The sequence below is a fragment of the Gambusia affinis genome, linkage group LG17, assembly GCF_019740435.1.
Source record: "Gambusia affinis linkage group LG17, SWU_Gaff_1.0, whole genome shotgun sequence".
Lineage (NCBI taxonomy): Eukaryota > Metazoa > Chordata > Actinopteri > Cyprinodontiformes > Poeciliidae > Gambusia > Gambusia affinis.
In genome coordinates this window covers 24984805-24999734 of record NC_057884.1, presented here as the reverse complement: position 1 = coordinate 24999734, position 14930 = coordinate 24984805, and the positions used below count along the sequence as shown (strand labels likewise).

At 42.1% G+C, this 14930-nt stretch overlaps 1 protein-coding gene across 1 annotated transcript in view; it reads left to right on the top strand.

The window, feature by feature from the left end:
- Positions 1-759: 759 nt before the first annotated feature.
- The window catches only part of LOC122846867 (transcription factor 4-like), a 169430-nt gene continuing 155259 nt past the window's right edge, over positions 760-14930 (top strand). Inside the window, 4 exon segments of the mRNA XM_044144105.1 lie at positions 760-1706; positions 1844-1900; positions 2162-2200; positions 5412-5484. Coding sequence (XP_044000040.1) covers positions 1847-1900; positions 2162-2200; positions 5412-5484 — 166 coding nt within the window. The 5' untranslated portion in view covers positions 760-1706; positions 1844-1846.

Below are 14930 nucleotides of genomic sequence, written 5' to 3'. Positions count from 1 at the left end.
ATGAGTAAAAAGTTCTGAAAGAAAAACTTTTAATGAAATTTAAAGTAATTTATTGTATAATTTCTAAAGTGTTATGTTTTTAATTTGTTTTGAGCCACATTCATAAAACTTGAATATTTACAGCAGGAAAACTCCAAGGAAAGGCTTTGGGTTTGAGGGAAGCCAACGTGCAATACTCCAGTCTTCCACCAGGGGGCGGATGGTGATAATCTGATCTGATCAAATAGTTTTAGAACAAAGCAAACATTTACATTTACATTAAAATCAGAACTTCAGACACTCATTCATAATCCTCTGAAAGCTGCAGTTATTCTAGTTTGTATTTTTGTGCCGCAGTTTTTCCTTCCACTTAACTTTCTGCTAATATGTCTAGCCAGCTCAACCTCAAACCCCAAAAAATTAAATCCATAAAATTAAATTTACTTTTTTTAATTTTTGTATTTCTTGCAACTAAATCACTTTAATAAATTAACTATTTGTGGATAAGTTTGTTCTTTTTTGCACCTTTTTTCTCCTGCATTTTTTCCTTCTACTGAACTTTCCACTGATATCTGAATAGATCCATCCAGCCTCTTCAGCTGCTACATGTTTGTGGTTCAACATGTTGATTAATATTTTGGTTTCCATTCTCAATAATTTTCAGTCATCAAAATATTATATGAAGGAAATAAAGTATTTTTATAATTTACTTCACATTTTTATTTTAATTAAATTTTGTGACTAAACCAGTTAAATACATAAAGTATTTTTGGACACGTTTGTTGTTTTTTCACTGTTTTGCAAATTTTTCTCACATTTTTTCCTTCCACTAAACTTTCCATTGAACATATCCAGCGGCTTCTTCAGTGGTGACCTTTTTGTAGCTCTCCCCCCCATAACGGGATATTTCTTCTTTAAAACACGTTCATGTTCTTGTTTTCTGGATGTTTTTATTGTTTTGTGAGGAAACTTTTCGCTCAAATTAACGCAAATACAGAAAAACTTTAACATGTCCCCCTGCGTGGACTGCGTGGGGATTTTGATGGGAATTAATGAAATAAATGCGGGTTTGGGTGATTCGTGGAGACGCACCTGTGTTTGTTTCCTAATTATCGCGGATGAAAGCAGCCAATCACCGCATCAAACCGCCAGTCAATCAAAGCGTCTCGTCTATTTTCTGCTTCTTCCAGCTCTAGTTGTGCGCTCAGAGTTTCTGCTCGCTCCTGCAGCCGCAGCAGCTGTGAGCTAGGTGGCCGCACTCCCGCATTTATCACGCAGCCAGCCACGCATCCAGGCAGGCAGCGCCGCGCATGGGCTCCGTCCTGCGCACCGGGGGATCTCCAGCAGCCGCAGCCGACAGGAGCGCACTGCCATCCGGCTTGGGAGCAGCGCGCATCCCGCCTGGACTCTCCCTCTGAAACACTCAGCTTTTTCTTTTCTTTTTCCTTTTTTTCTTTTCTTCTTTTTTTGGGTTTTTGCGGCTGGAAAAGAAGAGCGAGTGAGTGCGGAGTGAGGGGGGGAAACACGCGAAAACACTCCCCTCTTCTCTTCTTTTTATTTCCTGTCAGTTTGTTTTATTTCCTGCTGCCAGAAACCAGGAACCGGGACTGAAGCGAGCCGCAGCTCGGAGGATGAAGCCGAACTAGCCCCGCTGGTCGCGGCTCCGCGCTCGTTTTTCTGGATTTATTCCGCTGTGGAGGAAAGAAAAAAGCAAAAGAAGCGACCCGGTGCGCACAGAGCCCCCTCTACTCTTCCTCTTCCTCTTCCTCTCCTCTTCCCCCCTCCTGTCTCCTCTCCATCTCTCTGTCCGTCTGCTGTGTCCATGTTTGTAGGTGATTTAGCTAAAATGCACCATCATCAGCAGCGGATGGCCGCGTTGGGGACGGACAAGGAGCTGAGCGACCTGCTGGATTTCAGCGCGGTAAGGAGACGCGCCTCCCCGGCCGCCGCCGGCCGCGGCTCGGCGCCGCTGCGGAGCTCCGACTTTAACTTCTGATGCTTCTGATGTTTGGAGTAACTTGCTCTTACAGAAACAAACTCTGTGCATATATTGTTGTTTGAATTTGATTTCTTTGCCTGTGTGTGTGTGTGTGTGTGTGTGTGTGTGTGTGTGTGTGTGTGTGTGTGCGTGTGCGCGCACAGACAATTGTGATGCTGCATCAGTAATTTTGTTGTCTTGTAGATGCCAAACAGCGATTTGAAAATGTTCCCAACATCCATGGTAGTATATCTCATTTTAAGTCCTTTTCTTTCTCCCTGTTCATGTGTCGCCTGATGATTTATTCTGATTTTTATTTAGTTTCTGCAGCAGGATAGAAATGCTCGATGTTGGATTTGCAAAATGCATGAAAAAAAAAACCGGCAGGATTTTATCTTTCCAAACTTTATTTTAATTTCTTCCTCTCGGTTTGTGATGAACAGCTTGTGTTTTGAACTTGACGGACAGGAAATAGAGTCCCCCAGCCCCCTGCCATGTTTTTTTTTTTTTTGCGCCTCTCCCCCTCTGGGAGCAACTTTTGTGAGGAGGAGGGAAAAGAGAAACTGAAACACCCTGAAATGCGCCGCAGCTCGCAGGAAAAAGCTCAGATTCTGAAACGTCCGGATGCAAATCGGAAAGAAAAAACAATTTAAGAGATTAAATAAATAATGTTTTAAATTACACCTTTAAAATAGAATGAGGCCTGCAGGGAAATATCCAGCAATTCTTTAAAATTCTTCAGTTTTACCACAAATTGACTAATTAATTCTTAAGAACCGTAAAGAAATGAGAGTTTTGTTCATGTTAATTATAAAGAGTTAAAAACTGAACGTTCTTGTTGCCGTCTGCAGCAGGTCCCAGTAAATCGGCTTATAAAAGTCTAATAAAATCACTTAAAGCTTCCCTTTAATCTAAATATCGTTTATTTCTCTAATTCTCCCACTTTTTTCCTGTTATTCTCATATTTCTACAACATCCCGTCAGATTAATGACAAACTTCGTTCCTAACGTGTAAATTTGATAGTTTTTCTGTTTGGGTGTTTTTGTTGAACTGGAAGCAGCATCCTCCATCAGCGCGTTGAAACAAAGGAGGGCAGCAGCAGCTAAAACAGCCTCCTCTCTCTAATTTATGCGATTATCTGCCTTCATGGCGCCTCACAGCCGTTTATCGATGGAGACGCTGATAATCCAGATTAGGATTTTTTCATCCCGACCAGAAAAACGACTAAAACAGTCACGTTCCCACGTTTCTCCTGAAAGTCGTGGCGTTGTCCGTCAGGGTCAGGGCGCCTCTGATTGGCCGCTGTAACTCGGCTCGTGTTTCTGCTGTACATGGTGACTAGGCGTGATGGTTTTCTGCAACGTTTCAGTCTGAACCGGATCGCTTCACTCCAAAACAAACCGACACGTTCGTCCAAAGTGACTCCTGAAAACTAGTGTCTCTCCTCTTGTGTTTTGTCTTTTTATGATGACTGGGGTTCATGGAAACGAGTCAATCCTCCTCAAACACCTGAGTGAATTATTTCAGCGGTCAGTTTGATTCTGCTGTTGGACCGGAGACTCGGCTCAAAGTCGTCGGATGGACGACCTGCTTCACATGTTTTTGTTTTAAAAGTCTTCAGACGAGACAAACGTTCAGACTCGACCTTGAAGTGGAAATCCTTGAGTTTGAGACAATTTGTTCCCAAACTTTCTGGCTTCAAACCAACAAACTCGTGACGATCCCAACTTTCTAATGTTCTCTAGACAAAATGAACTGATTGGACCTGATCTCTGGCTAGTTGACTCGTCTCGTAGTAAAAGCTAATCGGGTTTCCTGGCTGTTTAACTGAGTAAAGACACTTGTAGCTGTAAGACGAGTCGTAACCCTTATAGCCTTGACATGTTCCTGACTCGGGGATCGTAACTCGTATAATTCAGACTTCCTGTTGTGTTTGGAGGTTTGCCATCGTGGATGCACCAGTCGCTCTTTTAGGTCCATCATGTCTTTGATTTGTTGCACTAGACCTTTGACCTGACTTGAATGTTACTCATCTTGACTTGAGACTTGAATCCGGATGACCTGGCGTTGATGTGTACCAGGTTTTAGGTCAGAAACTAGATGCTGGTCGTATTGTGAGTCTCAGTTCTTTGGACTTTCTAACCAGATCTTGAACATCGTCTGGATTCACTTCATTTTGTCTGGCTGTAAAACTCATTGACTTGTTGAACTGTTGTACCTTGTCTTGGACTATTTATATTCATTGTGGACTAGACAGCCCCAACCAGGATGTAGCTAATGCTGACTAAGCATTTCATTCCAGATAAGATCCTGATTTTGGTCTCACGCCGTGGAAACCCAGTTTTAATGCTTGACAGTAGCATGCTAGTCCTGGTTTGGTTTGTCAGGCTGCTGCTGTGACTTACCTTGGACTTGCTTATAACTTTATGCTTGTTGGACCTGGAAGCTGCCTTCCTTTAGCGAGGATTGGACTCTGGACATGTTGTCTTTGCCTTGACTTTTCTTGTTCTCTACCATGGACTCGTCAACCAGAACTGTGGACTGACTGAACCAAACCTGAGGTCTAAATGGTTTGACTCTGGACAAGTCCCTCTTGGTGTTGAACCTGTTAGATTGACTTGTAGTTTCTGTGCCCAGACCTTCCTGTTCCTATTCCAACCCTAGTTTCAGACTTGTAGGACGAGGTCCAACAGAGTTGGGTGTTGCTGGTCTTAAAGATCCTCCAAGCGACGTCTTGATATCGGACTTGCTCTATGCAGTTTCATGGCACTTGATTGTACCAGATGTTGGCTGTGATGCAGATGTTGTCGATCTTGAGTGAATAATGGATATAAACAGTTGTTGGACCCTCAAACTACTGTACTGGTTGGTCTTGAGTTGGGATTTCTGACGTTTGACGTCTTAAACATTCCCTGTTCCTCATGATACCCACAGTATGTTTGGACTTCAAGTCCTAGTTACAGACTTTGATCCTGTTGCTGTAAGATTTGACTCAGTCAGTGTTGGATCTTCCAATTGAGATTTGACAACTTGTCAGATCTCCTACCTTAGACTTACTTGTTATAACTTTTGTGTTGTTAGATTGGACTTGAGAGCCGATCCTAGACTTTAACTGAGCCTTTTTGACTTGATGTGAAACATCCTTGTGACATGAAGACCCAGGTTTATAAAACTAACCCCAGTCATGCATCGATTAGGATATTAAGTGATGCTGCTCGATGATCAAACCCAGTCCAAGTCATTATATGAAGACAAAACTATTTAAAAAATGCAGATAATCTGATAAAAGGCAGCAGATGTGCTGTGGTCCAGCTGCAGTTGTGCTGTTTTGGAGTGAAGCGTTTTGGAGTGAAGCGTTTCATGCCACAGTGCAGTGATGTAATGTAGAGACGTTTCTAGCTGTTTGCAGCGTCAGTGCTCTCAGAGGTAATCTGTTCTCTGTTTGTCTTGTAGATGTTTTCCCCTCCTGTTAGCAGTGGAAAGAACGGACCCACCTCCCTGGGGAGCGGACATTTCTCCGGCTCAAGTACGTCACCATCACCCCCCTTCCTCTCTTCTTCTACTTCCTCCTGATCCTTTCTTTTTCCTCAATCCTCTCTCTTTCCCTACACCTGCTGCTGATGGCTGTTTGAATATTCCTGCAATGTTTGGGTTTTCTACTGGAGCGTCTTGTAGGCATTGCTGACAAAGAAGCTGCTTGGTTGATTTATTTTTTTTATGCTAAAGAAGTTTTTAGAGTATTTGTCCAGAGTGACTATTAAAACTTGTTTGGTTTCTGACTGGAGGATTGTGTTGTTTCTGCAGCACATGTTCAGGCTGACCAAGACCCCAAGGTGTTTATATTGTCTTTAATTTTGCTGTGATGCACAAACGTTGTTGCTCATGTTCACTCCTCATGGAGACTTCCTGTTTTTCTGATTTGCTGCCCTGATCCCTTCCTGCCGGTGTGTTGCTGAGGTCGGTACATAACCCTGGTGATTACATGCATTGTTTGGGTTCAAAAGCAAAGAAACAAGCTGTGGATTTTCAACATGCAGAGTAAAGTTTCTTATATTGCGGCTTATTAACTTGTTTTGTTCTTCTGTTGCCTCTTCCAGCTGTTTTTGATGGAGGCTGCTGTTATTTGTATTTTAGTGAATGTTTGTGGGCTGATGCTTTTAATGTCTAAAGCTGGAAAATGTGACAGAAGAAGCCATGAAACAGTTTGGTTTGTTGTTGCTCAGACTGTTGACAGGAGCTGATGGTGTTAAGGAATCGACAACTTTAACTTTTAGGATTATTTTCATGCAGTTTGAAGATAAATTATTTGCTGATTCATTAGTTCAACACTGCCAGCTTCCTGTTGACCATGTATGGACTCTATTTGTGGGAAGGCATCCAGTTAGCATTCAGGTGAACACAACAAGCTAATGAGACCCAAATACGACTTTTTCACGGCTCAGTTCTGATCTTTTCTCTCCCCCAAAAATCGAATTTGAACCAGTTTCACGTGTGGAACTGAATCGTAAATGATCATTTCTAAAGATTGAAAGTTTTGTGGTGTCTTTTCGTCTCTGAATGAGTTGGAAATCGATCGGTAGACGTTATGACCGCCGTGACGTCAGCGGGAAGCTTTGGGGTCGTAAACACAGAAATCTGTAGTCGCATTTAATTCGTAGCAGAAAACACCAGAAACCTTCAGTTGTTTTAAGTGAAAGGAAATTCTAATTTAGATAAAACAATACAAATATAATGTTTTTGGGTTAGATTTGTCTCCATCCTTGCAGCCAGTGTTTTTAAAAACGATCATATTTACAACCTTCTGTTTTTGGTTTTCTGATTTAATCAGAATTTATTTTCCTTTAAATTTATAAATAATTTCATGTTTGCTTCATGTGTTAAACAAACGTCACTGATTAGATTTAAAGCTTGTTTCTCTTATTAAAACAGTTTTTCCACATGTTAGCGCTCACTAGCTAACTCATCCTCAACTCAGATGTAAAGTTAATTTGTTTTTTAGCCATTAATAAAATCCAAAGTCCAATTTAAACTAAACCTTTACACCAGACACTCATTTATTGGAAACTTTGTTCATGGAGTCAGACTGCAGTCCAGCTAAGGAACATAGCTTTGGCTAATCGTTAGCTCTAGCTAATATAGCTAACAGCTAGATGAGCAGAGATAAACAAATATCTTTAAAGTTTTACTGAAAGGTTAAACTCATGAGATGATGTAGGAAATGATTGAGGTTTAGCATCGGTTGGCATGAAGCTAAGCTAATGGGTTCAGTTGAGGCCTGCAGCTAATGGAGTTAGCATTAGCTAAGGTGTTAGCTGTGTTTGACGTTTGTTTTGCCTGTTGAACATAAAGTTTCCAGATGAACACAGCCCGTATCATTACCCCTCCACCACCGAGCTTTACACTGAAATGTTTGTAACATGTTAGCATGAATCTGAAATATTCTGTCATAACTACAGAATAAATAATCAAATTAAACTCCAGTTCAACTGGATTTCTCTGCGATCAGAAATCATTAAACACTTCCTGTTCTAACGTCCCATCAGCAGCGAATCGGGTCGTTTTGTTGGCGCTCTGCCTCCAAGCGAAGCTCGGAAGCCATTTTGTTTCTTGGCTGGGAAGCAGAGGGACGGCGAGGTGTCGCCTTTGTTTACCGCGCCGATGTGCCTGGTTGTTGTTTTCAGAGAGGTTGTCTGCTCCCATGCTGCGACTGCAGAACGGAGGGAGGACGAGAAATTTACAGATTTGGCAGCTCGCTCGCCCTCTCTCTCTCTTTCTGTCGGTTCTGTTGGGCCCGAGGTTCTCTAACTTATAACCAGAGTGTTCCTTTTATTTTGATTCACATAGTTGTATCACACAAACACACGTGCGCCGCTCTCCTTGGACTAATCACGCCCTGGTTCTCTCACACACACACACACTCACACACACACACACACACGCGGCCTGCCGCCCCCGCTGTGGCTTTCTGCAGGCCTCGGCATTTTGATGAGCCGGCTGCTGTTTGTGAATGCAGCTAATTAGAGCCTGTAGGCTCACACAACCACCAGGCGGAGGTTCCCAACCGCCGGGGCGCGGCCAGAGGCTGGGACGGGCCCAGAACAAACGGGGTCCTTCACACCTTTCAGTCACGACTTTGGCTTTTTCTCCGAAGTTCAACCTATGAAGAAACGTCTGAATTAAAAATCTGCCTTGGTTACTATTTTAATTTAATTTGAGAAATGTCTTTATTGGAGCAAAAATGGAATTTATTTGATTAATCCAAGTCAGTTTCTTTGATTAATTAGAAGATCAATGAAAATGATCAGTTATTGACAAACTGCAGAATGATGTAGCCAAGTGTAGGGGTGGAAAGTTGAGTGGAAGGATAAAATTGTCAAAATAATACCAGAACATGTCGTACAGCAAGTCAAAATATTTTATTAAAATAATGAAACGGCTTTGAGGTCTGAGATGTTTTCCTCTGGAGATGACCTTTGACCTTTCCCAGGTTGAAGAGGTTCTTGCTGATGTCTTTCCACCCTGACGTTGTTAACACGTCTGTGTGACACAAAGTGGGAATTTTAAAATGTAGTTTTAATTTAAAATAAATTGACATTTTTTATAAATATAATTGCAAAAATGTTTTTATTTTCTTATCTTTCCACCTTAACATTGTTAACCTGACTGTGTGGCTCACAGCGGCATTTTTAAACATTTTTTTAATTTAATTTTTAAAAATATGTATTTCTGTTTTTCTTTTTTTAATTAAGCTCTTTATTAGTGTTTTGGCTTTTGCACTTTAAAAAAAGGCACCAGTTTCTGTTTTTGCAGCTAAAAATCATTTCTAATAAATGTGTTTGGAGGTTTTCCTCTGATTGGTTCGACTGAAGGAGAAAAGGAAATTAATTTGACGTTTTCTATTAATTTATCATTTTCTTATTCCTGTTTTAGCCACAAACGTTCCCAGCCTTCATTCCTCCTTTCATTTCCTCTGCTGTCATTTCTGTCTGAAAATCTGCACATTGTTGCTGAAGCGTTTAGATGAAAGCCGTGAAGCGGAGGTGAAAACATGTCGGATGCTAAGCTAAATCAGGCCCAGGCTAATGAATAAACCACAAAGAGCGACTTGTTTCCTGATGAGATTGGATTCCCAAATGACAGCTTCCCTCTGAATTAACGCCTTCATTCCGGGCCAGAAACTCGCCGCCGCACAAAGGCCTCCAAACATGGGCGAGAGAGGGGCGAGCGAGCGATGCGGCCCACAGCGGCGGCGCCCACGATCACCGCCGACCAGGAAGTGGATTAGGAGCTTTAATTATTGAGAGATTTCAGCGTTGTTTATTTTGGGATCATCCCTGGAAAGATAAAGACACAGAGTGTTTCTTTGTGTGTGTGTGTGTGTGTGTGTAATCTCCTGGATGAAGCTGTTCGGCTTCACGTCGTCCATCAGAACCGCCGCCGCTCGTCCTTCCGGGTTTCACCGGGAAACAGCAGAATGTTCCAGACCTGCTGGGAGTCCAGGTCAGGAAGAACTGCAGAGGTCAGAGGTCAAACCAAGCGGAGCTGAAACCATGGAAACAGAAGGAAACGATCCACTGGGTTATGGAAGAGAAGAAACGAAAGAGACGAGGGAAAGTTCTGATGGGAATGGACCGGATCAGAACCATCCATCATCCATCCATCCATCATCCATCCATCCACCAGAATGTTCAAGTTGCTTCTTCATGGTTTTCTGTGTGAATCTGATTAGTGTGGAGTGCCTCTGTCTCATTCTTTCACTGGTTTCTCCCATTTCTGCTTCTAAAACATCTTCAGCTCAGACAGGTTGGGGAACATCTGAGAACATCAGTCTCCTACTGATTCTCTTTAGGATTCAGGTCTGGACTTTGACTAGGCCGTTCTACCCCATGAATCAGCTTTTACTTTATCCATCCCATAATATCTCTGGCTTCCTGTTCAGTGAGTTGAACCTCGAGCTCAGGTTTTCATAAACTGTCCCGCAGCATGATGCTGCCTCCGCCATGCATCACAGTGGAGTTTATTTTTACTGATTCCTGTTTCTGATGAAACTTTTCATGTTTTAGTTGTAAAACTGGTGGCAGCTCGTTCTGACGCCGCTGCTGGAGTCGGTAACCTGGTAACCGAGGCCAGAGAGCGTCGCCGTGCTGCAGTAAAGCGGATTAAACTGCTGCGCTTCCACCCTGACAGCACCAACAATCCTCTTTCTCCGTCAGTCTCAGCGTTGGAGTTTGTATTATTTGCTCTGAATGTATTAATGGTTATAAATATCCGCTCCTTTCAGTGGATTTTACTCCATTCATTTCTCTTTTCCTCGTCGAAACCTTAAAGACAAACGCGGGAACGCGTCGCCCGCCAGCGAGCGTCACGCGTTAGCGGGGGAATCTGGGCGCACGCGGCCCGATGGCGCGCCTGATTTTTGTTCCTCTAATTGGCATAGCTTATTAAGTCACAGTTGGCAGCGGGGCAGAAAGGGGGTTGCTTTAATAACATCCCCTCTCCGTTTGATTTGATGCACTTGTTCGGAGGCCGATAACGCCGCCCCCGCCGCCGCCCTCCTGTCTTTATCCGGTGAAATGTGGCTCCGTTCCGCCCGTCACTCAACGCCGCCGCGGCTCACGGCGTTCAGAATAGAGCAGTCCTCACCCCCCGCCGCCGCTCGCTGCTAAATTGTCTCGTTTTCCCCGGCATGGCGGCGCAGAACGGCTCACAAAAACACCCAGCCATGCTCCTAATTGTGCCTGGATTAGGGATTAATAGGCGTTTTTAGCTATAATGGCAAATATTATTAGCCCCATTTGCTTTTCTAATGCTAATAATGACTTTACTAATAAAGGCAGTGATTTCAAGGTTAGCGCCTGTGAGCTCCGATCGCAGCCGACGGGTTTCTTCCTGAAACCCAGGAGAGCGGCGCTCCGACGGGCCGCTCGCCACCGAGTCGGCGCGCCAGATGTTTTCCCCCAAGATGAGGCCCAGAGGTGCTGAGCTGCTAGCTTTAGCTCCGCTTTGGGCTCCACATTCATTTCAAAACAAGTCAAACTTAACACTTTAAATGTCTTTTACTTGTTTTTATGTCTGTTTTCTGGGCTTCTAGTTTTTGTTAGGCTTTCAAATTGTTTCACTTCAAGTCAAATGTAAAATTTTACATCTATTTTAACTGTTATGGTTTTTTTGTGCTCTTTGCTTCCCACTGTAGGCTCTAAAATCAAGTCAAACTTAATATTTTAAACTTGGTTTTAGTTTTTTATGGATTTTCTTTGTTGTTCCCACTTCAGGCTCTAAACTCATAAAGTCAAATTTAATGTTTTAAATCTGTTTTTTTGTAACTTTAGTTCCCACTTCAGGCTCAACAATCATTTAAAATCGAGTGAAATTTAACATTTTAAATCTGTTTTGTTTTTCATGTTTGGGTTTTGTAAGGTTTCTCATTCCTGTGCATTCACTACTTTAGCATGTAAACCTGCAGAGGGAATATAAATTTATCCTCAAGTTAAATTTAATACCTTCAGAACTGAAAAACAAAACAAACTGAACACTGACTGCAAAGTGTTTCTAAATATTTATTCATAAATCACTGTTTCCACGTGAAAAAGGGAAGCTTTTTGTCCGATTTAACTTCCACAATGGAGCAGGAGGAACAAAAACTAAATAATTAGTTTTTAGGTTTTATTTATTTTTATATACTAAATAAAAATAGCAGCAGCGGTATTAGTACTACTAAATGAGAAGTTTATTTTATGATATACGTTGTGATTAATTGCACAATTAATCACCCAAAACCGATGCGCTTCTCTGGAAGAAAATAAAGTTTATAAAAATACCGGACCAGGACGGAGTTCCGGTTCCGGTTCCGGTTCGTGTTTGCTGTTTTTTTGTAAGTTTTTCTTTTATTGGATTCATTAAAACTCCAGTTTCAGACCAAGGAAAAACGGAGATTAGAGGATTACGGACATCGGTTTGGAGTCGGCCGTTACGTGAATAATGTTCACTCTGTGGATTAGAGCTAACGGTTAGCCGAAAAGCTAACTAGCGGCTAGCCTGTTAGCCGCTATAGCGAGTCATGGACCATCTGTCACAAAAATGCTTGTAACTTCATTATTTCTTATCCGATTTCTATAAAATATGACTTAAATTAAATGTTAGAGAATTGCCAATGTTTTAATATGTGACACATTTTCTTGCGCGATGTAAATCTTGCATCTTGAGGTTTTTCTCAAGATGCAAGAGAAGACTAAACATTTTCTCCTCTAAACTGGACAATTTCATTTGACATAATTGAATTAATGAATGAGTGAATATACTTTATTAATCTGAGAGGGAGGTTCATAATTGGAGCTGTAGGATCGGTAGTTTGTTGTATATGTTGTGTTATCCTGATATGAATACTCCAGTTTTGCAGTTCGCCACAGCAAAGGGGAACATTTGTGGACTATACTGTTCAAGCACACCTGTTGCCATGGCAACCGACTGACAACAGCTCCACTAACCAACAGTGTAAATCACTCATTCAGGTGTATCAAGAATCGACACCAAAAAACACGTAAAGAGCAGAACTTTGAGTCCGTTCTGGTTTTGTTTTCAAGTTGGATGATTATTTTTTAATAATTAATAATCAGAAGTTTGGTTCGTTTGTCGCCTTGTTTCAGTGAAGTTTCATAAGTTGTAAGGTCACTGCTGAGGCCTTTCCGCCTCGCCGGGTGTACTTATTTTCTTTGTCATTCTGCCTGTAATTAGAAAACTTTTTCTGAAGCAGGTTTTTCTCTTTGCGCCTCATGACAGATTTTAGGAGACAAACACAGATGATTAACTTATTTCCTGACTTCTTCTTCTGCTCCATAATCACATTTCAGTTCACTCATTAGAACTGATTTATTATCTGAAATACCTGAAAACCTAATGACATCACCCTGTACTTTGTTGTTTGGAGCTGATTAGGAGAAGGCAAACATGCCGGTTTCCACGGCGGCGGCGGCGGCTCTTGTTGAGCTATTAGCTGCATTCACAGGTGTCTTTTCTGTCGCTGCTGCCTCACAATCTGCTCGTTTCCTCGCCGCACTCAGCCTCACCTCCACGCATCGCGCTGATCTTCAGCTCCCAGCCTTTTGCTGAAGCCGTCGGCTCTCCTCGCCGCCGCCGCGGTCGGTCCGTGACGTCAGCGAGGTGCCGGCGGCGCCGCACCGCGCGCGCTAGCGGCTGCTGGTTCCCACACCTGTTCGCTTGTGATGGCGGCTCCGGCGGCTAATTACCCGGTCCTTAAAAAATAAAGAGACAGGGAACGTCAAACCCGCCTGCCTGGCAATTACAGCGACGCTCAACACCTCTCGGCAACAAACACCACTCCAATTACAGGCACAGGCTCGTTCTGGGAGGCGGCGGCGCCGCCGTGTTTATGCTAGTGGGTGAAAGACGGTGACATGCTAACTTGTTTTGGGAGCATCAAAACTTGTGTGTTTTGGGTTTGGGAGAGGTGCTCCACCGCAGAAAATCACAGTCTGACCTCTTCATCCACCCAGTCAACTGGTTAGAGATCATATTATTCATAAAACCAATGAAATATATTTTAAAAGAGAAATCTGGCCCTGCTGAAAATAGCTGTGTGAGTAACTGCATCAGTGTGACGTGACATGGAAGTCATCGGCTTCAATCTGCCCAGGAGTTTGGAAAAACTGCAACTACATTATTTATTTTGGTGTTCACACTTTTTCTTTCCACTAAACTTTCTGATAATAAACTTTGTGAGCAGGCAGCATCTCTAGGGATGATTTGTGTGTGGATTGTCAACTTGTGGAGGCAGTTTGACTGTAAAGTCAGCAGTTACAACATGGCCGAACCCTCATGTCTGAGGATTAAAATTCTGTTTTATTTATTTTATTTTTCTAACTTTCCAAAGGAACTGAATTTAGATTTTTCATTAGATGGTTTGAGATTTCTGCCGTGACTCTTTGGGGTATTTTTACTCAAACATCCTGTCCTGCTCTGATGTTTTGCTCTGGACCTTCAGCTTTGATGCGTCTTCCTGCTGAGTTTCCTCACTTCCTGTTCCGGTTCCTCCTCTGTGATCTCAGGAAGACAAAACAACAGAAATGAACTAAAATCACACTTCAGACGTGAATCATCGTCTGTCTGGTTTAAACCTGGGGGTTAGCAGGAAGTCAAGGCGGAAAGAATGTAAAGCTAAATGCTAACTGCTAGCATTCATGTTTCAGATTTTTTTTAATTTAAAATATGTTTTCATTTAGATTGCAAAAATCAAATAATATAATTTTTCTCATGAAGCTACTTTTAATTGATAAGATCCTTTAAAATATTGCCTGATTGCAGCTACGCAGCATTTAATGTTAGCTTGTGGCTAATTAGCCAAAGAAAACACTGAAAATGAAAGTCTTTTTCATCTGTTTCTGCTGTATTTGTCACGTTATTTTTACATTTCTTATATAAATCTTTATTGAAGGAACTATTGAAGACTTTTCTACATGAGAAACAACAAAGATGTTGACAACATTTTGTCTTTAAGTTAGCTACAACTTTAAAGCTAGCGACAGTGGTAACTAAAGATAAATTCATGGATCTTTTTGGAAAAATAGATTTTTTAAGTCCTGTAAATGTTCTTCAGGAGGCAGAAGGCTGACTTTGTAACCATCTCTATGTGGTTCTGAATGTCCAAACTCAGATTTCAGCCTGATTTCTGGTTTCCAGCTGTAATAATGAAACTCCATCGTTCCTCCAAGGGTCTTCAGTTTTGTTTTTGTTCACCTGCAGAAAGTTTTGGCACCCAAAGGATCAATTGTATTAGAAACAATATGCAAATCAAGCCACTTGAGTAAAACTGTGTTGTTTGCTGTTGGATTTACTTTTCCACTCGTCTTAGTTTGGACCGAATCAGGAAGATGTGAGTCCATCAGTCAGTGAATAAAGTCTTTTGTAACCCTGGAGTCTGAATCCCAAACATCCTGTTTCCTCCTCCGTCCTCATCCC